Genomic DNA, 25,823 nt, shown 5'->3' on the forward strand with positions numbered 1-25,823 from the left:
GAAAAGAAATGCTAGGGAAGGTGGCTTAGCCATTCCAGATCTTAAATTATATTATAAAGCAGCAATCATCAAAAGTACTTGGTACTGGCTAAGAAATAGAGTGGTGAATCAATGGAATAGGTTAAGTATGCAAGACACAGTAGTCAATGACTATAGTAATCTACTGTTTGATAAACCCAAAGACCCCAGCTTCTGGTTTAAGAACTCACTATTTGACAAAAACTGCTGGGAAAACTGGAAAATAGTGTGACAGAAACTGGGCATAGACCAAAATCTTACACCATATTCCAAAATAAAGTCAAAATGGGTTCATGATTTAGCTATAAAGGCCGATACTATAAGCAAACTGGGAGACCAAGGAATAGTCTACCTGTCAGATTTATGGAGAACAAAAGAATTTATGACCAAACAAGAGATAGAGAACATTATGAAATACAAAATGGATAATTTTGATTACATTAAATTGAAAAGTTTTTGCACAAACAAAGCCAATGCAACCAAGATTAGGAGGGAAGAAGAAAACTGGGAAAGAATTTTTACAACCACTGTCTTTGATAAGGGCCTCATTTCTAAAATATATAGAGAACTAAGTCAAATTTATAAGAATACAAGTCATTCTCCAATTCAGAAATGATCAAATGATATGAATAGACAGTTTTCAGATGAAGAAATTAAAGCTATCTATAGTCATATGAAAAAATTCTCTAAATCATTATTGATTAGAGAAATGCAAATCAAAACAACTCTGAGGTACCACATCACACCTATCAGATTGGCCAACATGACAAAACAGGAAAATAATAAATGTTGGAGAAGGTGTGGGAAAATTGGAACACAAATGCATTATTGGTGGAGTTGTGAACTGATCCAACCATTTTGGAGAGTAATTTGGAGCTGTGCCCAAAGGGCTATAAACATGTGCATACCCTTTGACCCAGCAATAGTACTTCTAGGGCTGTATCCCAAAGAAATTATCAAAATGGGAAAAGGACCCACATGTACAAAAATATTTATAGCAGCTCTTTTTGTGGTGGCAAAGAATTGGAAATCGTGGGGATGCCCATCAATTGGGGAATGGCTGAACAAGTTGTGGTATATGAATGTAATGGAATACTATTGTGCTATAAGAAATGATGAGCAGGTGGACTTCAGAAAAACCTGGAAAGACTTGCATGGACTGATGCTGAGTGAAGTGAGCAGAACCAGGAGAACGTTGTACACAGTAACACCCATATTGTGAGATAACTAACGTTAATAGACTTAGCCCTTCTCAGCAATTCAAGGATCTAAGACATCTCCAAAAATCTCATGATGGAAAATGCTATCCACATCCAAAGAAAGAACTATGGAATTTGAATATAGATCGAAGCATACTATTTGCTCTTTTTTTTCTTGTTTTGTTTTGTTTCCTCTTTCTTGCGGTTCCTTCTATTGGTTCTAATTCTTCCTTACAACATAACTAATGTGAAAATATGTTTAATAGGAATGTATATGTAGAGCCTATATCAGATTGCATGCCATCTGGGGGGGGAGTTTGGAAGGGGGAGAAAATTTAAAACTCAAAAGCTTATGGAAGTGATTGTTGAAAACTAAAAATAAATTAAATTAATTAAAAAAAAAAGAGATCACAGGTCTAGATTTAAAAAGAAGAAGGATTTTCCCCAGGCCAACTCCTGTTATACTCCTTCAATCTGAGATTACCTTTCCACTGTATATATCTTGTATGTACACAATTGTTTGTTTGGGCAGCTAGGTTGCACAGTGGATAGAGTGCTGGAACCGGAGTCAGGAAGATCTAAGTTTAAATCCAGCCTCAGACACTTACTAGCTATGTGAACCTGGGTCAGTCATTCAGCCCTGTTTGCCTCAGTTTCCTCATCTGTACAATGAGCTGAAAAGAGAAATGGCAAACCAATCCAGTATCTTTACCAAGAAAACCTCAAATGGGGTCACAAAGAGTCAGACGAGACTGAAACAACCAAGCAACAAAGTTATTTGCATATTGTGCATCCCATTAGAATGTGAGCTTCCTGAGGGCAAGGAATAAGTTTTGGCCTCTCTTTGTATCCTCAACTCTTAGCATAGTGCCTGGAACATAGTGTTTAATGAATGCTTGTTGCTGCTGAGTGACTCCTTTGCCACATGCTCTTTCTAAGTCTCCTAGACTCAGTTGTGTGCTGATGGTATAGTATGTCACAGACTTTTAGTATGGGAGTGGAGTGGGTATGTTTTGTACCATCTGTTCTTACTGTACCACCTTAGGAAATACCTTTTTCTAAAAGTTACTTAAGGCTGGCTGTCTGAATGATATAAGTTGATAATCTTGAGGGGAAGGATGTTCAAGCCAAGAGTGCCAAATGGTGATTCCAACCTCTTAAGGGTACTCCTAGAACTCTGGAGGGTAAGGGAAAGTATAAGGTGCAAGAAGACTAGAAAGGTAGAGAGGACTAGGCTATGAAGGGTTTTAAATGCCAGAGGATTTTATATTTGATCCTGGAGGTAACAGGGAGCCACTGGAGTATTTTGACTGGGGAGATGACATGGTCAGGCCTGCACTTTAAGAAAATTACTTTGGAGCTCGGTGGTGCAGTGAATGGTTAGAGTACCGGCTCTGGAGTCAGGAGGACTAGAGTTCAAATCCGACCTCAGACACATAACACTCACTAGCTGTGTGACTCTGGGCAAGTCACTTAACCCCAATTGCCTCACCAAAAAAAAAAAAATTACTTTGGTAACTGAGAGGAGGATGAACTGAAGTGGGTAGAGGCTTGTGGCAGGCAGCCCAACCATCAGACTATTGCAGTAGTCCAGGGTTGAGGTGAGGAGGATTTGCGCCAGAGTGGTGGCAGTGTCAGAAGAGAGAAGGAATAGTCAGACAGGAAGAGAACCAAGAGAGAATAGTGTCCCAAATATCTAGAAAGAAGAGAGTATTAAGTGATCAACAGTGTCAATGGCTGAAGAAAGATTAAGAAGAATGAGACTGAGAAAAGGCCATTGAATTTGGCAATTAGAGATCATTAGTAACTTGGGAGACAATAATTTCAGTCAATGATGGGGTCAGAAGCCAGATTATAGAGAGTTAAAAAGAGAGTGAGAGGATAGAAATTTGAGTTTAGTTGCAAAAGTCAAGAGAGATATGAATGAAAGTGAGGATAGGAAGATCAAGTGAAGGGGTTTTTTTTGAGTATGTAGGAGATATGGATATGTCTGTAGGCAGTAGAGAAGCAGTCAGTAGACAGGGAAAGATTGAAGATAAGTAAGAGAGTGAACATGACAGAGGAGACAATCTGCTGAAGGAGACAGGATGGAAATGGATCATTTGTGCATGCAGAAGGGTTTGCCTTGGCAAGGAGAAGGACCTCATGAGACAGGAATGAAAGAGGAGAGAGTAACAGAAGATATATGGGAATATAAATAAATGCAAAAAACAGCTCTTGCCTTCAAGCAGCCCACAGTCTAATGGGGGAGACAACATACAAACAACTTTGTACAAACAAGATATAGACAGAATAAATTGAGGGCCACTAGGTGGTACAGTGGATAGATTCCAAGACTTGAAGTCAGGAAGACCTAAGTTCAAATTCAACCTTAGACATTCTCCAGCTGTATGATCCTTGGCAAATGACTTTAACCTCTCAATACTTCAGTTTCTTCTTTTTTCTTTCTTTCTTTCTTTTCTTTTCTTTTTTTTTTTTTGGCTAGGCAATAGGGTTAAGTGACTTGCCCAGGGTCACACAGCTAATAGGTGTCAAGTGTCTGAGGCCAGATTTGAACTCAGGTCCTTCTAACTCCAGGGCCTGTGCTCTATCCACTGTACCACCTAGCTGTCCCCCTCAGTTTCTTCATCTGTAAAATGATTGCCTATCAGTAATGAGGGCCCAGCTGAGATTATGTAATATAAATCTGTGGAAGACCCAGTCAGAGTGGTCATCAGACAGACAATGAGCATTTATTGCTTATATTAAATAAATTATATTTATTATTTGTTATCTTACTATGTGCCAGACATTGCTAAGAGAGGGGAATACTCCCCCCAGAAAAAGATAAATATATGATGTCTGATCTCAAGGAGCTCACAGTCTAATGGAATTGACAACATGTAAACAGCTATGTACAAACAAGATATCTATTTCTATCTATGTGACAAATTGGAGATAATCAATACAGGAAAAGCACTAGCATTAAGGGGGCTTAGGAAAGTCTTAGTGGGATTTAAGCTGGGACTTGGAGAAAGCCAGGGAGGCCAGGAGACAGATCTGAGGAGAGAGTTCCAGGCATGGAGACAGCCATTGAAAATGACCAGAGTTGGGGGCAGCTATGTGGTGCAGTGGATAGAGCTCTGGCCTTGGAGTCAGGAGGATTTGAGTTCAAATCTGGCCTCAGATACTTGACACTTACTATCTGTGTGACCCTGGGCAAGTCACTTAACCCTGATTGCCTCACCAAAAAGCAAAAAAAAAAAAAAAAAAAAAATGACCAGAGTAGGAGATGAGGTGTCTTGTTTGAAGAACAGCAAGGAGGCCAGTGTCCCTTGATCACAGGATAATAGAGGGGAATAAGGTGTAATAAGAGTGGAAAGCTAGGAAGGGGCCAAGTTATAAAGGGCTTTGAAAGCCAAACAGAGGAGTTTATAATTAGTACCACAGAAAGTGCTGCTGTAAGCATATTTGTGTATAATTATTTACACCATATATACTATATATGAGATTTTTTTTTGTCAGTAACCTCTTGGGGGTATATACCTAGCAATGGACCATCTGGGTCAAAGGGTATGGACATTTTAGTCACTTTATTTTCATAAGTCCAAATTGCTTTCCAAAATGTTTACCAATGGACAGTTCCACCAACAAAATTGGAGTTGCCTCTCCCCAATGCATCTGACATTGGCTGTTCCTGATGTTTGACATCTCTGTCAGTTTTCTGCATGTCTGTTGAAAGCTCAGAGTTGTTTCAATTTACATTTCTCTTGCTAATTAGCAACCTGGAGCATTCATTCACATTGTTGTTAATAGTTAGCAGTACTTTCGAGACCAATAGGCATTTATTAAGTTCCTACGGTTTGCATGGCACTGGGGAAAATAGAAAGTTTAGATAAGCAGGAGCATGGCATAATGAAAGAGAGCTGGCCTCAGTGACAGGAATACCAGGGTTTGAGGTCACCTTTGACAGAACTTCTTAGCCTTCCCAGGCAACTCTCCAAGACCACAAATTGTCAAGAAAGTGCCAATGTAACTTGATAACAAAGCTCTTTACCAGATTTTCCTGTACTGAACAACAAGCCTGCTTTTAAAAAAATTAATTTTAATTTAAAAAAAACTTTCTGTTTCTTACATCACCATAGTATCCCATGTATCCCTCCCTCTCCCCATCCTGGAAGCCATCCTATATAACAAATAATATTTTTGTAGATGGGGGGAAAAAACCCAGCACAACTGATCAGTACACTGAGAAAGTCTGAAAACATGTGCAATGTGTAACTTCTGTGGGCCCCCCACCTCCATGAAAGGGTAGGCTAGGGGTGTCTTCTCCTATCTCTTCATTCTGGTCTCAGTTGATCTCTCTAATTTTGTTACATTTACTTTTGATTTTTTTGGTGTGTGGTTCTATTCATTTACATTGTTGTCATTATTGTATGTGTTATTTTTCTTGGCTCTGCTTCTATCACTCTGCATCAGTTCATATAGATCTTTCCATGCTTCTTTGTATTCATCACATACATCATTTTTTACAGCACAGTAGTATTTCATTAATAATTTCTTTAGCCATTCTGTGCGAGGAACAGTGCTAAATGCTGGGGATACAAAGAGAAGTGAAAAAGCAATCCCTGATCCCAAGGAACTTACATCCTATGGGGAGATAAAACCAGAGCCTGGAAAATAAGTGACAGACTGTTTGAAGTGGGACACAGTGCTAACAGCTAGGGCAGTCAGGAAAAATCCCTGATAGGAGGTAGCCCCTGAGTTGGGCCTTGAAGGAAGCTTTTTTACAGATGAAGTAACAGAACCAGAGAAGTTAAATGATTTACCCATAGACACTAGTAAATGGTGGATAGAACCTAAGTTCTAAGCCTGGTCTCTTGATTTTAAGTCAGGCTAGTGATCAAACCAGGATTCCGTACTGCTTCCAAGAAGATAAGATATGGGCCCAACTATTATATGGGACAGGAGGTGATCAGGTCTACGAGCCAAGGACAGACGTTGTCATGGTGAAAAGAGGGGACTCATCTATTGAGGAGTCATAGAAGCCCTTAAGGAAGAGGTGACTGTGAGCTGAGCCTTGATGCATAGAGCCACATTTCAGGTGCAGAGAATGTCTGGAAAGACCAGGATGCACTTGCCTAGAGAACCAAAGATCCATGTGGAAGGAGCTAAGTCTAGAAAAGTAAGATGGGGCCTTGAATGAAGGGTCCCCCCCCAAAAAAGCTGACTTCTCCAGGAGACTAAAAGACCTAGCTGTCCCTGTCCTCTTTGATGTCAGTGCCTTCCAGACTACTCTCAATTTAGTAATAATAGCTAGCATCTATTTAGCACTTTAAGGCTTGTGATACTAATACTGACACTAAGAAGTAGGGGTTATTATTATCCTCATTTTACAGATGAAGAAACTGAGATATTGAGAGGTTAAGCCATTTACCAAGGATCACACAGCTGGAGAATGTCTAAGGTTGAATTTGAACTTAGGTCTTACTGACTTCAAGTCCTGGAATCTATCCATTGTACCACCTAGCAGCCCTCAATTTATTCTGTCTATGTGTTGTCTGTACAAAGTTGTTTGTATGTTATCTCCTCCATTAGAGCATGAGCTACTTGGAAGCAACGGCTGTTTTTTTGCATTTATTTATATTCTCAGAGCTTAACACAGTGACTGGCATATAGTATGCCCTTTAAAAAGCTAGATGTGTAGTTGAAAATAAACCAGAGGATAACAGCAACTTGTTCAGTCGCGTCGGACTCTTCGTGACCCCATTTGGGATTTTCTTAGCAAAAATACTGCGGTGGTTTACGATTTCCTTCTCCAGCTCATTTTACAGATGAGGAAACTAAGGCAAACAGGGGTAAGTGACTTGCCCAGGGTGTCCGGGGTCAGATTTGAACTCAGGAAGACGGGTCTTCCTGACTCCACCAGGTCCAAGCGCTCTGTGCACTATGGCGCCACCTAGTCTCCCTAACAGCACGGTCCTTTCTTTAATGCTCAGGGATTTCACAAAGTGTTTTCCTTACTTCAGCCTGGAAGCTAGGTAGGTAATCCAGGCGTTATTACATCCATTTCACAGATGAGTTCACCAAGCCGCAAGGGGAGTGGGGAGGCGGAATTGAGCCCGAGTGATGAGTCTGGAGTTCTAGTTCTGTCTCTGCCACTTACTTGGGCAAGTCCTTCCTCCTCTCGGTAAAACGAGATGGGTAGAGTAGGTGATCTCTGTACCTAGTCCTGCTCTAACTTTCTAGGATTCAGGAACCTAACGCACTAGACCCTAGCGAGATGCAGCTGGGGGTTTAGATTCTGGAACGAGTCCCGGGCTGGGGTCGATCCCTCCTCTTTCTCCTCCTCCACCTATATTTTCAGGGCCAGCCCACCGTGGGCTAGGCAGGGCGGGGTGCACTGCGCGGCGGGGGCGGGGCAAGGCAGGGCTCTGCTCTGCCAAGGTGAGGCGGCCTAGGTGAGGTTGGGCAGCTGCCTCTTTCCCTGGTCCTGTCATGCTGCCGGCCGCCGTGAGGAAGTGGTTGAATCGGCCCAAGGTAAGTTCCCCAATCCTTATCTTCTTCTTCCTGGAGCCAAGCGCCCCAGGGTCCCCTAGAACCCAGCTGCCGCTTCCCCTCCCCTGTCCTTTCCAATGGGAGGCGCCCGGATCCCCGCCAGCAAACAAATATGGCCCTCCCTGTTTTTCCCTCCCTGTTTTTCCCTCCTTCAGACCCTCTCCCCATTCTGACTTTATAGACACTTTCTAAAAAGGGAAGAAACTTTCACTGCTACACTCAACCCTCCCCACCTCCCGCCCTGCCGGTGCCTGAGCTATTGGAGCTTTGGTGGGAGTGAAGAAGGGAGTACAGGCCCCTCTGGGTTTATGCCACCAGTCCAGAAGGTATCCCAGGTCAGGCAGGTGGTAAAGAATTAAAGTAAATGGGGAGAAGAGACGGAAGGGTTTGAGTGAGAACGGCCTTTCCTTGGAGGGGGGCAGCCAACCCTTTTGCTGAGGAAGCTGGAGGGTGGTTGGAGGACACCTGGCTGGTTCACCCTGCCCAGAAGCAAGGATTCTGGGCTAGCCCTTTGCTTCATCTCCCAAGATAGGCCTCTTCCAGTCAATCCTGTTCCTTCTGAAAGCAGTTTTTCCAAAGGGTATGAGGAGGTGGAGTAAGTGGAGGGGAGGAGGTGTTTGGGGGGTGAGTCAGAGCTTGGGCCCCCCAGGATTTGAAGAAACCTCTCAGGGCTTTAGAAACTAGCCATGCAACTGGTCAATACAGAAAATTAGCCCTTCCCTATCTTTCCTCATTCATTCATTCATTCATTCATTCATTCATTTACAGGAGAGCATAATATAGTGCTAAGAGCACCAGAGTCAGGAAAACTCTCATACCTGTGAAATTTTCCACTTCTTCCTTTTTGGCTCCAAGCTTCAATTCTTTGCTTGGACTTGGAACCTGGCTGGTGCAGGTGCCATCAAAAAAAATGTATTGATGATGGCCTCAGTGATCATAATGGTTAGGTTCAAATCCTATGCTCTGAGATTTACTAGCTGTGTGACTCTGAGCAAATTACTTAATTTATCTGCACCTCAGTTTCCCTAGTTCAGATTCTTATCTCTTTTCTCCTGGACTACTGAAATAGTCTCCTCATTGGTCTCCCTGCCTCCAATCTCTTTACCTTCTCCATTCTGCCCTCCACTTAGCTGCCAAATTGATGTCTCTTAAGACACAAGTCTCCCCTGCCCAAGAAGCTTTTGTGATTCTCTGTTGTCTCTAGGATAGAATAACAAACTCCTCTGGCATTAAAAAACCCCTTCACTTTCCTTTGTTGTTGTTCAGTCATGTCTGACCCTTTGTGACTCCATTTAGAGTTTTCTTGGCAGAGATACTAGAATAGTTTGCCATTTCCTTCTCCAGCTAATTTTACAGATGAGGAAACTGAGGCAAATAGGGTTAAGTGACTTGCCCAGAGACACACAACTAGTAAGTGTGTGAGTCTGGATTCAGACTCAGGTCTTCCTGACTCCAGGCCCAGCACTCTGTGCACCTTGGCACCACTCAGCTGTCCAACTTCACTGTCCAGCTCCAACCGGATCTTCATTCCCACTAAACTGGCCTATTCAAAGTTCCCCTTTCACATCATTCCATTCCTGCCTCAGTGCCTATGACCACACTGTCTCCAATTCAGGGAATGCTGTCCCTGTACTTCTTAGACTCCTTGGCTCTCTTCAAGGCACACCTGAAGTGCCAACCCCCACAGAGGCCTGGGAGATCTCTAGGCCCCCCCCCCCCCCCCCCCTGTACTTTTCAAATTAAGGGCAGACTCAGTTCCTCATCTTAAAATAAGCTGGAGAAGGAAATGGCAAACCACTCCAGTATCTCTGCCAAGAAAACCCCAAATGGGGTCACAGAGAGTAGAACACGACTGAAATGACTGAACAACTTCCCAAATTACTTTGTATTTACTTCATATTTACTTCTCTCTATACTTGGTTGTTTCCCCTGGAGAATGTTAGCCCCCTTAGTTCAAAGGCTGGTTTGTCCATTGTTAACACACTTCCTTTATATTAGACTGGTAACCTTCCCTCCTTCCACTCCCCTACCCCCAGTGCTTTATGTTTATTTTGTAATTATTTAAATGTGTAAGTCACCTTGGACTTAAAAGTTGTACCCATAATGTTAATCAATCAACAAGCATTTATTTAGTTAGTGTCTATGTGAGAAAGACAAAAGTGAAACTGGCCTTGTGCTAAGAAGCTTACATTCTAATGGGGGAGACAAAATGTTCATATATCAAAATATATACAAAATAAATACAAAGCCTTCGGGGGAGGGGGACACAAGCAGCTTCGGGGACAAGCAAGGGTCTCATATAGATGGTGGTACTCCATCTGAAGGAAAACAAGGATTCCCAGAAGGGGTGGTGTTGAGGTAGGGCATTCCAGGCATTGGGAACGGCCATTGCTATGGCATGGAGACCAAAGATAGAATTTCAGCTGTGAGGAACAACATGGAGGCCAGTTTGACTGGACATGAATAAGGTGTAATAAGTCTGGAAAAGCAGAATGGGGACAGATTGTGAAGACTAATAATAATAATAATAGCTAACATCTATGTAGCATTTGCTGTGTGTCAAGTGCTTTACAATTATTATCTCATTTGATCCTCACAACAAGAAAGTAGGTGTTATTATTATCCTAATTTTACAGATGGGGAAACTGAGGTAAATGAAGTTAAGTGACTTGCCCAGGGTCACACATTCATTATAATCAAGTGGGATTTATACTAGGGATGTAAGGATGGTTCAATATTAGGAAAACAATCACCTAATATAAAAAATCAAAACACTTAAAAACCACATGATCATCTCAATAATGCAAAATTTAAAAAGCCTTTGACAAAATACAATACTTTTATGTTTAAAAACCCTACAAAATGTAAATACAGAGGGATCTTTTTTAGTATCATAAAAAGCATCTACCTAAAACCAAGAACAAGCATCATATGTCATGAAAATATACTAGAATCTTTTCTAATAAATGTGGGAATGAAGCAAGAATGTCTATTCTCCCCACTATAAGTAATAGCAATAAGAAAAGAGAAAGGAATTAAAGGAATAGAGCTAGGTAAAAAAAATATAAAATCTTCCCTGTTTGCTGATGACATAATGGTTTACTTAGAAAGCTGGAGGGAATTAGCAGACACTAACTGATACAATTAATAGCTTCAGCAAAGTTGCAGGCTACAATATAAATCCTCAAAATCCTCAAGGTATTTATATATTATAATAATAATAATAAAACAGAAGAAGCAGTAATAGGAAGGGCACTCTCATTCCAAATAACTAAAAATGCACAAAATATCTGGGGATCAAACTCCCAAAACATGCAAGAGACTTGTATAGATTCAGTTACAAAGTGCTCCTTATAGAAATAAAAAGTAACCTTAACAGCTGGAGGAGTATTCAGCTCATGGCTAGGCCATGCTAATATAGTGAAATTACAATACTGCCAAAATTAACTTACACTTTTAATGCTATACCAACCAAATTACCAAGACGATACTTTATAGAATTTGACAAAATAATCACAAAATTCATTTAGAAAAACAAAAGATCTAGACCAGAGGTGGGGAACCTGTGGCCTCAAGGCCACATATGGCCTTCTAGGTCCTTGGGTGCAACCTCTTGACTGAGTCCAAGTTTTACAGAAGAAATCCTTTTATTAAGGCGATTCGTTCTGTGAATTTTGGATTCAATCAAAGGGCCTCACCTGAGGACCTAGAGGGCCACATGTGACCTCGAGGCTGCAGGTTCCCCACCCCTGAAATATCAAGAGAAATCATGAAAAGAAGCAAGGATGAAGAGCTTAAACTATATTATAAAGCAGCAGTCATCAAAACCATCTGTTACTGGTTAGAGACCAGAGAGATATATAAATGGCCTAAATAAGAGAGATTAAAAAACAATAGAACTTAATAATTTGATAAAGTGAAAAACTTAAATTACCTTGGGAAAAACTCCCTATTTGATAAAAACTACTGGGAAAACTGCAGAGCAGTCTGGCAGAAATTAGACTTAAGTTTATACCACACTCCACAATATATTCTAAGTGGATACATGATCTCAATATTAAGGATTACATTATTAAAAAAATTAAAAGAGAAACAGATTGTGTACCTTTTACAAGTATGAGTAGGAGATATATTCTTAACCAAACGAGAGATAGAGGCAGTTACGAAAGATAAAATAGGTAACTTTGATTACTTGAAACTGAAAAGCCTTTGCCTAGACAATGCTTCTAGGATAAAAAGGGAAGTGGTTGAATGGGGGGAAAAATCTTTGTATCAAATTTCTCTGATAAAAGTTTGGTATCCCAAGATATATAAACAATTAATAAATATATGTACATAAGACTAATAGCCATTCCCCAATAGATAAATGGTCAAAGGATATGAACAATTAGTTCTCGAAAGAAGAATTGCAAACAGTTCATGGCTACATGAGAAAATGTTCCAAATCACTAATAATAAGAGAAATGCAAATGGAAACAACCCTGATGTTTTACCTCACACCCTGCAGATTGGCAGAAATGACCAAAAATAGCAACAGTCATTGTTGGAGGAGCTGTGGAAAGATAGGCACACTAACAAATTTTTGGTGGAGCTGTGAAATGGTATAACCATTTTGGAAAGCAATTTGGAATTATGCAAATAAAGTGACTAAAATTTCCATACCTTTTGAACCAGAGACTCCATTATAGGGCTTCTACCCAAGGAAGTTATCAGTAAGAAAAAAGTCCCCATCTACTTAAAAATATTTATAGCAGCACTTTTTGTGATTGCTAGGAATTAGAAACAAAGTAGATGTCCATTGACTGGGGCATGGCTAAATAAATTGTGGTACATGAATGTAATGGAATATTAGAGTGCTGTAAGAAGCACAGAAAAATCTATATGAATTGAGTAAAGTAAGCAGAGCTGAGAAAGCAATAGACACAATAACTACAACAATGTAAATGGAAAGAAAAACTACACACCCAAAAACTCAAAAGTAAATATAAAGATTATGTAAGATTTTATGTAAAATTATAAAGATCAAGTGGAACTCAGGAGTAGCTAGGTGGGGCAGTGGATAGAGCACTGGTCCTGGAGTCAGGAGTTCAAATCTGGCCTGAGATACTTACTAGCTAGGCAAGTCACTTAACCTCAATTGCCAACCACTCCCCACAAAAAAAGAAAAAAGAAAAAAGAAAGATCAAGTGGAACTCAAGTGAAGGGACATGAGAAGACATCCCCTTCATTGAAATGGGAGAGCCACAGATGTTATACATTGCACATGTTCTCAGACATTTTCAATGTACTGATCAATTGTGCTGATATTTTTTCCTCTTTAAAAAATACTATTTGTTATATGGGATGGCTCTCAGGGATGGAGAGGAAGATGGATACTTGAGATATTATGATGATGTAAAAAATAGAAAATATCAGTAAAAATTTGTTGACTAGAGAGACTTATATGAACTGATGCAGAGTGAAATGAGCAGAACCAGGAGAACATTATACACAGTAACAGTCACATTGTGTGATAACTGACTTTGATAGACTTAGCTCTTCTCAGCAATTTAAGTATCTAAGACAACTCCAAAAGACTCATGATGGAAAATTCCGTCCTCATCCAGAGAAAGAATTTAGGAGTCCGAATGCAGATGGAAGCATACTATTTACTCTCCTTTTCTTTTGTTGTTTTGTTTCTTCTTTCTCATGGTTCCTCCCATTAGTTCTAATTCCTCTTTATATCATGACTAATGTGCAAATATGTTTAATATGAATGTATAAATAGAGCCTATCAGATTACACACTGTCTTGGGACGGAGAGGGAGGGAGAGAAAATTTAAAACTCAAAATCTTATGGAAGTGAATGTTGAAAACTAAAAATTAATTAATTATAAAAAAAATCTTGTTGAAATAAAAAGGTTATGGGAAGGCACAAACTCAGATCCACAATATCTCCGAGAAGCCCTTCTGCCAAAGGGCAGACTGTGACTGTACTAAACCTGATGCATTTTCAGTCTCTCCCTCTCCATTTAGTGCTTCACACCTAATATAAACAAGTTCTGGTCTCCACTTAAGCCTTTATGTTCCATCTCTCTCCTCCCTTTCATGGACAAACTTACTGAAAAAGCTCTCTACACCCTAAACCTCTCCTTCCTTACTCTCCTCAACCTCTTGTAATCTGGTTTCTGTCTTCACCTATCTGTCAAAATTGTTCCCTCCAAGGGAGGGAATGGCTTTTTGGGAGGAGCAAAAGGAGGAATACTTGGGATAACTATGATGCTGAAGCAAACAGAAGACAACAATAAAAACTTATTTTGAAAAAATAAATACTAGTAGAATGACTGAACTGTTTGCATGCTGTATTTCCTGTGAGAGCTCCTTAAGAGCAGGGACTGTTTTTTGCTTTTCTTTGCAAACCCCATGCTTATCACAGTGCTGGGAATATGTCAGGCACTTAATGATGCATGTTGATTGACTAATGTTGATTTGATCTTTACTTTGGGCTTTAAAGTCTTTTAACTACATTAGCTCCTTTGAAGTCCTGTGAAATAGGTATTACAGGTATTAGTGTTCCCATTTTATAGCTGAATAAACTGAGGCTTATAATGGTTAAATGATTTGCCCAGGGTCATCATGCAGCTAGTGATTATCAAGGGTCAGATTCTAAAGTCAGGATTCAAACCCAAGTTCTGTGATTCCCAGTCCAACGTTCTGTCCTTTGCACCCCACTGTCTGTATCAAAAGTTGAAAAGTGGTTATATAGAGGATGTCATGGAGGTAGCCTTTGAGTTGAGCTTTAAAGGATAGGTAGAAATTTAATAGATGAAGAGGAGAAAGGATATATTTCCTGATTTCCCGCCCCAACCTTAGTTGCCAATACTTTCCCATCCTTACATTGAAATGTCTTTATATTTGCTTTGAATGTGTTTTGTATACTTAATGAGCATATATTGTTTTTCTTGAGTAGAATGTAAAGGCTTTGAAGGGAGGGCCTATTGCATTGTGTTTTTATATTTCCAGTCCTTAGCCCTGTGCCAGACACATAGGAGGGACTTTATAAGTACCTCCTGAATAAATTTCAAATGAAATATAGGTAGCATAGTGAACAAAACCAAGAAAGCAAAGGACGTTTTTTAGGTGAGAACTGTGCAATTTAGCTAGACCATAGTGGATTTGGAGGTAAGTACTATGAAATAAGGCTAGTCAGGTGGAAAGGTGTCAGTTTGTGGGAGGCCAAATGAGTTTGAACTTTACTCAGAAGATAGGAAGCCATTGCCTTCCAGGAGAGCATAAGCTCTTTGATGAAATGGATTATCTCATTTTTTTTCTTTGTAAAAGCAATGCCCAAGATAGTGCACACAGTAGTTGACAGATAAAAACATGTTGGATTGAATTGATTTTTTGAGTGGTATGATCACAGGTATGTGGAAAAAAAATGTTTAACAACCAGCTCTCTGAAAAATGTGCACGTGACATCCTTTTAAGTTGAACCTGCATTATTGTTTTCTCCATCACTTGGTAAATCTAGACAATCAACAAAACAATAAATGAAACACTGATTTATAGCATTTGCAGATTTCCTAGTCATAAATACTTGCATTGGAAATTTAACATTCGGCTTTCTAGTTCAACCTGGCTCCAGCACACCCCTGCAAAGATTATTCTTGCAGTAGTGTGAGGAATGGATTGAAGTGAGGAGAAAAATGGAGTCAGAGACTTTTAGGAGACTGTTGTAATAGTCCAGGAAAGTGCATTGAGAGTGGTGGTAGCAGAAATAGAAAGAAGAAAGATCTCACAGATGTTGTAGTGGGTCATTGACAGCACTTGATCACTTAACAAATGTGAGAAGTGAGGCAGAACACAAGGGTTGAAGATAAACACCAAAGTTTTCAACATGGGAGACAGACTGGTAGTGCTACTGAATAAATAAATTAATTAAAAGTGTTTAATAAATCAGCTATTGTGTGATTTTTAAAATGACTCCTATATCTATAGCTAGTTGTTTCCTATCTGTTGAGATATAGTAAATTTTGTCATGTGTGATGTCATTCAGTGCTTTCCTCTTCCAATGGGGGCCCATGCTAAGCCCTGCCTAGCTGATAGCACAAAGAATCATGTATTTAGAGCTATAAGAGCCCTTAGTGATCATCTGGTCCAATGTCCTTATTCCACAGGTGAGGAAACTGAGGCCCATCGAGGTTAAGTGATTTGTCACTGGTAGTAAGTGGCAGAAATGGTATTAGACCCTTATCTTCTGACTCCAAATCCAGTCCCCAGGAACCTGGAGTGTGGGTGGGGCTCCCCGAGGGACACTGACTCAGACCTATCTTTCACCTTTCTTACCCAGAGGTCAGATCCTCGGCTGCTGGCTCAATTTTTCTTTGCTGATGAACGAGTGACACAAGTGGTGACTGAAATCATCAGCCTCAATGTACAGGAAGATCCTCAGCACTACCTGGTGCTGCTAAATCAGCTCCATGCCAGCCAGGTATGTCTCCCACCTCCCAACATCAGCTAGGCCCCTTCTATACCACCTGTGGTTCCCTCTGCCCCACCCTAACACAGCAGGCAGACCTTTCCCCTTAGGGATCTGTGCCAAATGGATTGGGGAGGGGAGAGAGACTGGAGGAAACGAAACCAGTTAGGAAGCTATGTCAACAGTCCAGGTGAGAGGTGACGAGGTTAAAGGGCATGGATAGTTAAGTCACTTTTAAAAAATAATTTCTAATTGGTCCAACCAATCTGGAAAGCAATTAGAAATTATGCTTAAAAAAAAGGAAAGAGAAAAAAAGTGACACAGAGATCCCACTGCTAGGCATACACCCCAAGGAGGACAAAGACAAAAAGAAATGTCTCATATATGCCAAAATATTCATCGCAGTGGCTTTTTTTTTTTATGATAGCAAAGAACAGATAATAAAGTAGGTGCCCATTGACTAGGGACTGGCTAAATAGACTGAGACATAAATGTAATGGAATATTAGTAGGCCAGAAGAACTGATGAATTTGAAGAATTCAGAGAAGCATGGGGAGACTTATATGAATGGATATAGAATGAGCAGAACCAAGAAAACAGCAGACACAATGAGTATGACTACGTAAACTAAAAGGGCCAAAATAGGAAACTGAATGGTGTGTAATTATAATAACCAAGCTTGGCCCTGGAAAAGAGGTGAAGGAGGAAATGTACTCCCTTCCCTTATTTGCAGAGGTAGAGGGAGGACTGGTTGCAGAGCGTTGCATGTACCATCAAGCTCACTTGATATATTGTCTAATGTGCAGAACTTCTACTGGCAACTTTTTTTTTCTTTGTTACTTTGTTGCATAGGGAAAGAGAGTGAGGAATATATTTGGAAATGAAGGTGATATAAAAGCAAAAGATATCAATGGGTTTATTTTTAAATTGTTGAGGAGGATCTGGACTAAGGATTCTGGAGGCAGAAACAGGACATGGTAGCTGGGTATAGGAGCTGAAGGAGAGGAAAGTGTCAAAGATGACGATGACAGGGAAGATGTAGCACCATGGACCTTGATGGGAAGGGTAGGTTGGGTGGATAGCAATTCATAGATATTAGCCCTGGAAGGGAACTTCAAGGTCATTTAGTCCATTTTATAGATGAGGAAACTGAGGCCAGGAAGTAGAAGGGACTGCCCAAGGTCATATAATATAGTAAGCAGCAGAGCTAAAGCTCAGACCAAGATTTCTAGAAATCTAGAATCTAGGAATCTACCTACTATACCTGACAATCTTTGACCTAGAGGTTTAGGTGCTGGTGAGGCATCCATTTGGTTCTTTGGTGATATGTATCCAAGTTTCCCTTTCAAGAGCTGGGCTAGGTACTTAAAGAAGGAGGAATAGGGATGGGCTGAACCAGATGTGGGGAACCTGCAGCCTCCAGGCCACATGTGGCCCCCTACGTCCTCAAGTGCAGATCTTTGACTGAATCCAAACTTCACAGAACAAATCTCCTTAATAAAAGGATTTGTTCTATAAAATCTGGACTCAGTCAGAAGGCCACACCCAAGGACCTAGAAGGCCACATGTGGCCTCGAGACTGCAATTCCCCACCCCTGGGCTGAACTAAGGAGTTGGGAGCACAAGAGTGATTCTCCAGTGGAGGGAAGAAGGGAGGAAGCCGTGGCTTGGGAATGGGGATCCCAGAGTCGGAGACCTCAAGGTGGGAAGGCTGGGTTGGAGTAGGAGGCCATGGTTGAGGCCCTTTGCCTGGTGTTCCAGGAGCAGCTACTGGCAGTGATGGAGCAGATAATGGAGGAGAACCTGTCTGGTGATCGAAGGCCTCGGGACTATGTGGCCAAGTTCCCAGAGGAGCTGCTGGGAGTGAGCCTGGGGTCCCATGTGCTCTTTGCTGCTGAGGTTAGTGTCAGCCCTGGTTGCCCCATGTACAGAGCTGAGGTCTCTGCTCCCCTCAGTGTTGAGGGGAAGTGTAGGAACTGCCAATTAGCCCTTTCCCTTTCAAGCCCAGCAGAACTCCCCACTGGTTGATCTTAATATGGACCAACATCTTTACAAATCCTGATAACTCTCAGTGACTAAGAGAAGAACTTCCTGGCTTAGCTATTTCTCCTTCCCTCGCCAGCTCATTGTTCTTTGATACTGCCCCAGCCCCTACCCAGGGGCCTCTGATCCATCCCATTTCAGCCTAGCATCCTGTGTTCCTCCAGTGCCTGGTGGCTGGCTTCTTTGTGGAAGTGGATGAGACTGCTCAGCAGCTGCTCCAGCCTCTAGCCCGGGACCTGCTGCTGAGCCTAGAGCAGGCTCGGGCTGTCCTGCGAGAGCAGAGTCTGGGCCGCCCTGGGCCCTGTTCTCAGTCTCTGCGTTCTGCCCTGCTTCGTTTTGACAACCTCTTTGCTGACTTTGAGTTCAAGTAAGACTAAGGATGTGGGACAGATCTGGGGCGGGGAGATGTGGACAGGAAGTGACTACTCAGGTGTACTGCACTCTCAGCTCCTTGTCTGAGCTCTGAGATTCCGCCTTCTGCCTTTCACCTTGATCTGAGAGCCTGTGGGACATGAGGGTGAGGGAAGATGGAGCCAGCAGCAGAACAGGCCTCTGCTACCTTCACTGCCTTAGGAAAGCTAGGGGAGGATGGATTTGACCATCACTGCTTCTTCCCTCTCAGCTATGTGGCAATGGTAGCCCCTCTGAAGTCCCCAGAGGAGCTCGAGCAGCAGCAGGAGGTGGCTGTACTTTTCTGTGAGACAGTAGCCAGGTAAACAGCCTTGTGGGAGGGGCCCTGGGACATGGCTCAGGATGGCTGGACCACAAAGCTGACTATAGAAGAATCCCCTGGAGCTGGACCCCCACAGGGCAGGGGGTGGTCAGGCCAAACTATGCCTAGGACTCAACCCATCTCCTACCATATTTCTGGATTAGGGCCCTGGAACTTGGCTACCTAACCCAGAAGATGATTGACAGCTACGAGCCTAGTCTCATGTTGACCATACCTCGCCTGGCCATCATCAGGTGAGAGAAATCAGGCCTCAGGGATTTCCAGGGACTCATCTTAAGGTTGGGGGTCTAGGGTCAAGGCTATTGCTAATCTCTGGGGTAGAGGAAATAGAAGGGGAAGATGTTTGTTCATAGAATCTCAAGCCGAAAGCTACCTCAGAAAACAACCTTTCCCTTCTGCAGGTGGGAATCTTGTCATTGATCTAGGACAAGCTGCTTTCTTCCTCTGGTCCTTAGTTTCCTAATCGGTAAAATGAGGGGTTTGGATTGAATGACCTTTGGGCTAAAGGCCTCTCACTTTGGAGTGGTCACCCCTTCAGCCTCAGGGAGGACTCTAGTGTTAAAGACTCTGAAATCATCACTTCCTGAGGCAACCTTTTCTACCTCTGGAGGGCAATAATTCTTAGGAGGCTTTTTCTTTTATTGGCCTGAAGTCTGCCTCTCTGCAGCATCTGTGCTGAGTTCCTGGTTCTTCCAATCACAACAAGATATATAATCAGGCTCATTGGGGTGGCCAAGAAAAGCAAACATGACCTCTCTTCCACATGACAGCATTAGATGGGCCGCATTGTGTAATGGACAGAGTATCAGACATAGCAGTGGGAGACCTGGTTTCAAGTCTTAACTTCACCACTTACTGTTATATCTACCTGCTATGGACCTCAGTTTCCCCCACCACAAAAGGAAGGGGCTGGACTAGGTGATCTCTAAGGTCCCTTCCAGCTCCGACCATCTGATTTTATCATCAGTTGAGCCCAAGATTGAACGTACTTTGCAGACTCGCTGAGCTTGTGGTCCACTAAGACGTCAGTGTCTTTTAAAAAGTAAACTCCTTTCTAGCCATATTCCTTTGCCTTTCTCTACCTCTCTACCTTGCACAGTAAAGTTTTTTAGCCTTAGTTTAGGATTTTATTTTTACCCATATTAAATGTTTCTCAGGGCCTGGATTTGAGATGAGCTCTGGTATCAGGGACTGGGAAAGGCCCTAACACATATCCTTTGCTTCACAGTGGCCTTCTCATCCACCCTGAGGGCCCCCTGAGCCTGAGCCCACCTGGTGCTACAGTCTATGTCTTCAGTCCCTTTCGAAGCCTGTTGCAGAAGATCCAGTAAGCAGGGAGGGAATGGAGGTCATTCCCATTGGTCTGGTTTGGGGAGGCCCTGAGATCCTGTAGTGGATGGGATAGGGCCCAGGTGGACAGGCATGGATTCTAGGACAAATTTTGGCCCCTCTCTTCCTACAGAGCCCTATTGGTTGTTTTATCAGCTGACGAGCTCTTCATACTTGAACGGAGCCTGTGTGTGGCAGATGCCCCCTGGGAGCCCACGGACAATCCCAGACAAGACAGTTCAGTATCTAACACCTCTTGTCAGAGTAGGGTCAGGACCACACAACCTGCCCCACATCTGCCCTTCAAGCAGCACCCACCCCCTAGCTGTCCAGATCAGGGCTTACAAGCATCAATTGAGAAGCTGGGAACCAAGTCAGGTACCTCCTTCCCATGGACTGACTCTGGAGATGCTACCTGCCCCCTGCTGTTGGATGGGCCAGTACCCACTGAGGCTGGGTCTCCTGGCACTGTCCAGCATTCAAGGGAACCAAGGAGACAAGAGCCCAGAAGATATGGCGCCCACCAACATATTGGTCAGGACCAGTCAGTGGCTGCCAGGTAAGCCTTCAGCTAGGAGGTGGGACTGTAGTGGGAGAACCCAGAGAACAAGAGCCCTTCCCCAGCCCTACCCTAGAGCTCAGCATCTTGATTCACCAGAAGCCAGCAAGGCCAGTCCCACCCAAGTGGGTCCCAGCTCAGGCTTGGTACATGACTCCAAAGGGTTCTTATTTCAGTCTTCTTAGAAATCTTATTAGAGTAGAAGTCAGAAGACCTGGGCCCTGACCTTTCCCCTCTCTAGACCTCTGTTTGCTCATCTGGAAAGTGAAGTTTTAGATTTTTAGATTTTTAAAAAAGAAAGAGTTTTAGATTCGTTTTTAGTTTTGAATCTCAGAAACCTGGGTCCCTCTGCTGAGTGTATGTGCTGAGAGTAAAATCCCTTCCTTGTCTTATTCCATGCCTTCCTAACCCATTCTAAAGTCCCATTTTGTTCCGGGGTTTGGGGGGAGGCTTGTGGGAGCTCTCTTCTCCCAGCAGCCTCCCTGCTGCCTTTGGAACAGGTGACCTTTCTGAGCCTCTGTCTCTTCCTGGGACAGGTCCTTGCAGGCAGAGATGGGCAGGGCACTTCGGGCCAGCTACCCCAGCCCTCAAAACATGCTCCACTCGCTCTTCGTCTGCATCTCAGGTAAGGGCATGTTGATGGTGTCTCTGCTTTCTGGGGTAGGGGAAAGGGGAAGGTTAAGCTCAGGATTGGAGTCTTTAACATGGATATGGGCAGGGGGAGGGTAGTCTGTCTGGGTCTTGGTGTCTGGTCCCCTCTGTACCATGGGCTAGGTTGAGGCCAGGCTATCCTTGCTCTTTGCATCATCCACACAGCTGATGGGGAAACAGATCAAGGCTGGGAGGGAAAGGGCTGGCCCAGGAGTGGGGAACCTGTGGCCTTGAGGCCACATGTAGCCCTCTAGGTCCTCAGGTATGGCCCTTTGACTGAATCCAAACTTCACAGAACAAATCCTTGGATCAGAAGGTTCTGTAAAGTTTGGATTCAGTCAAAGGGCCACACTTGAGGACCTAGAGGGCCATTTGTTCTGTGAATCACATGTGACCTCAAGGCCACAGGTTCCCCACCCCTGGGCTAAGCCCTGGAGTAAAAAGGTCTCTGCCAGCTCTCCTAGAGCCTGTCAGGGGAAGGGGAGGGAGGGCCACTGCCTGGGGTGGAGCCCTGCCGGGTTGGGGCGGGGGAGCCACTGTTGCACCCTCTGCCCACTAGGTGTAGCTGACCAGTTGCAGACCAACTTTGCCAGCGAACTTCGAGCCATCTTGCATATGGTATTCCTGGTGGTGGTATCCAAGCCTGAGCCAGGTGAGGGTCCCTATGGCCACCAAGGGCTGGCTACTGTTACAAGGGACAGGGAGAAAGCACTGGGTTTGGAGTCAGAAGAGCCAGATTCAAATCCTGCTTTTGTCACTTACCATTTGTGTGACTTTAGGCCAGTCTCTTTTCTGGGTCTCAGTTCCCACATGTGTCAAATAAGGGATCTTAGGATCATAGTTTAGAGGAGGAAGGGACCTTTGAGGCTTCTCATACAGATGAGGATATTAAGGCCATAAGTGACTTGCTGAGTTTCACATAGCTAGTAAGTATCAACAATCAGGATTTGAATTTAGGTCTTCCTGATTGCAAGTCTAATGTTTTACCCAATATAGTATACCAAGCTACCACCACTCACCAGAGATGGACTCTGAGGTCCTTTCTCCTCTAAATCTATGACCCTAGCCTGTTGCTATTGTCCATGCCCCACAGAGCAGTACTGCCTGGGCCACTTGAAGCGGGGTTCTCAAGGTGGGCTAAACCAGGGATCTTGTCTGCAGTCAGAATTGCATCGGGGTTCCATCCTCCCAATCTTGTACTTACCTCTGCATCCCCTTTCTCCCTGTGACCCCGACAAAGAGGAAGAAGCAGAGGAAGGATGTTGTAAGTTGGCCGCCCCTTTGGCAGATTGCACCCTGTGTGTTGAGTATGGCCGAGAAGGTAAGTTGGGTCCAAGTAGACCCCTGCAGACTGGCTCAGCTTCAGTGGTTTCTGGGGAATTTTAGTGGGCTCCCTTTGTGTGTCTACACATGCACACACACACACACACACATTTAGCTTTGACTGCTCTCACATTGGAGGTGCAGTTGTCAAAGGTATTATAACATTGTTGTCCCCACCCCACCCCCAGTTCTAGTGTCCATAGCGGACAGACAAGTGCCCTCGTTTGCCTCACAGAGCCTCCTGCCTGGGTCCCAGATCATGCCTGTTTTCGTTGCACCGCCTGTCAGACTCCTTTTAGCCTCACTCGCCGAAGGCACCACTGCCGGAACTGTGGAAAGGTAGGTGGCTTGAATGGTGGAGGGTAGGGACAGGTAGAGGAGAAAGGATGCAGAAAGGTGCATGCTGGGGAGGGAGAGGGACAGGTGATTCCTGGGCCCACTTCTCAGGCCTTTGGACACTCAAGAACTTGAGTGGGCCTTAAAACTCTCATGGTCCAAGCCCTTCATTTTACCCAGCAAGCCCACAGAGGGGTTAGTTGTACTTCAGTATCTCTCCCTGAACCATAGGCAGCTGGAAACAAAGCTATATTCCATGATGCTCGGGTGGTCCTTGGCAGTGCTAGGGGTGGAGGCAGTGAGTGCAGGCCCTCCTTCAGCTCCTGAGGCATGGGCTGAGGGCAGAGCTGAGGAGATCATGAGCTCTTCCTCCCACCCCTTCCAGATCTTCTGCTCTCGATGTTCATCCAAATCTGTGCCTTTGCCTTGGTTTGGCTACATGAAGCCTGTGCGGGTATGTGCCCACTGCTATGCTGCTCATGTTGTTCCAGGCTGCTCCTGACATCTCTGCCTCAGGCACTAGCCTTTGGGGCCAGCTGACGGGACTTCTCCTGCCTGTGTCCAGGCTCTGTGCTGGGGACTTGGGAGGCCTAGAGGCCTCTGGGATAGTCATCCAGGGTGCTGGATCTGTCCTAGGAAGAGAGATTGAACTTGAACTTACAGGGGAGAATTTCCCTGCCCTCCTTCTGGGCGGAGGCTCTTGGGTCCCTGGACTGTGGATCTGGGACACTCTTTCCTCCCCAACCTCAAAAATTCTCAGGGGTGCTGCTGTCGTTGCTCCTAACACAAGCTGTGTGCACACTAGGAGTGATCAAGAAAGGGCAGAGGCCAGGGTGTGCCCATTCACTCCCCTTTCCTTCCTTCCTCTTGGGTTCTCTTGGGACCTCTTAGAATAGATTTGCACCTACCTTGTAGCCCTTCTCATCCCTCTCACTGCCTTTTGGAGGCCTGTGGTCTGGGCCTGGCCTCAGGGGGGACCCTGGTGAGTACAGATAGATATTTCTATAACTATGTTTGTGTTTGTGGTGGGGTGGGGAGGGGAGCAGTTAGGAGCCTCTTCCCACTTTCTGAGGGCCCTCTCATTGTGGCTAGTCTGGGCTTGTGAATACCTGATCTATCCTGCCTTCCTGGTGGGGTGAGGGGCAAGGGAATTATGGTTCCCATTGTTCACAGATGTATTTTTGTTTGATTAAAGACAGAGATTCTTCAAAATGGTCTTTGACTCTCTCTTGTGGCCAAGCAGGCAGTGAGGGACAGACAGATGAAAGAGAGTGAAGATGGGGTTTGCTCAGGGACTTTTACTCTTCCCAGTTCTAATGCTTGCAGCTGCAATCACTAGCCCATAGCAGATTAGCAGCAGCAAGGACAGGGTGTGTGTGGGGGGTGGGGTAGGGGAGGCAGGGGCAATAGAATACTGAGGGTGGAATGGTAGTTGAGGGCCTGATAAAACCAGGCAGACAATAATCCCTCATTTTTGTTCTGTACCTGGTAATGAGGGCAGCTAGATGGAGAAGTGGATAGAGTGCCTGGAGTCAGGAAGACTTATCTTCCTGAGTTCAAATCTGGCCTGACATTTACTAGCTGTGTGACCCTGGGCAAGTCACTTAGCCCTGTTTGCTATGGTTTACAAAAGCATTCTATGCAACTATTTGTATAAATGTCAATAAAAGTTAAACATTATTGTTGTCATATTGATCCAATTAAATTTTCTCACAACATAGCAAGGAAAAAAGGGGGGGGCAGCTAGGTGGTGCAGTGGATAGAGCACTGGCCCTGGAGTCAGGAGGACCTAAGTTTAAATCCAGCCTCAGACACTTACTAGCTATATGACCCTGGGCAAGTTACTTAACCCCAATTGCCTAAAAAAAAATAAATAAAATAAAAAAGATATCCATTTCCCCACCTAGCTCCCCTTCATTACCAGGTATAGAACAAAATAGCAAACCATTCCAATATCTTTGCCAAGAATGCCCCAAATGGAATCATAAAAAAGTCAGACATTACTGAACACCACCACCACCCAGTAATGATGACAGTAGAGAGATTTCCACATTATGTCCTTCATTGATGCCTCATTTTAGAGTAGGAAGCAGCTAAATCATATAGTGAATAGAGATCAGGACTTGGAGTCAGGAAAGACATGAGTTGAAATCATGCCTCAGACACTTACTTGAACCTGGGCAAGTCACTTATCTGCTCTGGGTCTCAGTTTCTTTATCTATAAAATGAGAGGGTTGGACCCAATAGCCTCCAAGTCACCTTCTAGCTCTAAATCTTTGATCCTTGAGCCTTCTTTTAGACTAGCATGTCCTTAATAAAAAAAAAAGCAAGCTTTGTTGATGCCTTATGTTCTTACAGCATAGTTATTTCTAGATATACTGTTCCCTCCCCCCTCCCACACTAGAGCCTTCCCTTGTAACAAAGAAAAACAGTTAAAACCAACAGACCCAGCAACCCAGTCTTCCACTGTGTGCAACACTCCACATCCCCAACTTCTTCACCTTTCCAATAAAAGGAAGCAGGAATGTTTCCTCATCTCTTCTCCGGGGGTAAAATTAGTCATAATAATTACACAACACTGGGCTCTACTTGATTCTTTTATTATAGTTTAAGTGTACATTGTTTTTCTGGTTCTGC

At 43.6% G+C, this 25,823-nt stretch overlaps 1 protein-coding gene across 2 annotated transcripts; it reads left to right on the plus strand.

Annotated features, from left to right (window-relative positions):
- Window positions 1-7,637: 7,637 nt before the first annotated feature.
- Window positions 7,638-24,485, plus strand: LOC114046776 (lateral signaling target protein 2 homolog). Of its 2 annotated transcripts, none has more exons than XM_027867282.1 (13): window positions 7,638-7,736; window positions 16,084-16,224; window positions 17,974-18,111; window positions 18,420-18,622; window positions 18,878-18,967; window positions 19,132-19,221; window positions 20,217-20,315; window positions 20,451-20,876; window positions 21,413-21,501; window positions 22,087-22,179; window positions 22,768-22,848; window positions 23,039-23,189; window positions 23,572-24,485. In XM_027867282.1, exons 1-13 carry the CDS (start codon window positions 7,695-7,697, stop codon window positions 23,627-23,629), a joined length of 1,701 nt encoding a protein of 566 aa, XP_027723083.1. In that variant the 5' UTR covers window positions 7,638-7,694; the 3' UTR covers window positions 23,630-24,485. The 2 variants fall into 2 exon arrangements, with proteins under 2 accessions (XP_027723083.1, XP_027723082.1); XM_027867281.1 differs by having other exon boundaries at window positions 23,086-23,189; window positions 23,572-24,482.
- Window positions 24,486-25,823: the final 1,338 nt, after the last annotated feature.

Source organism: Vombatus ursinus, unplaced genomic scaffold (assembly GCF_900497805.2).
Source record: "Vombatus ursinus unplaced genomic scaffold, bare-nosed wombat genome assembly UNPS02014785.1, whole genome shotgun sequence".
Taxonomy (NCBI): Eukaryota; Metazoa; Chordata; class Mammalia; order Diprotodontia; family Vombatidae; genus Vombatus; species Vombatus ursinus.

Bases quoted from the DNA above. Each gene is read 5' to 3' on its own strand.
- LOC114046776 (XM_027867281.1), top strand. From the start codon at position 7,695: ATGCTGCCGGCCGCCGTGAGGAAGTGGTTGAATCGGCCCAAG. The intron at 19,222-20,216 runs GTGAGAGAAATC...TTTGCTTCACAG, and splicing joins CCTCGCCTGGCCATCATCAG to TGGCCTTCTCATCCACCCTG. The intron at 22,849-23,085 runs GTAAGTTGGGTC...TTTGCCTCACAG, and splicing joins TGTTGAGTATGGCCGAGAAG to AGCCTCCTGCCTGGGTCCCA.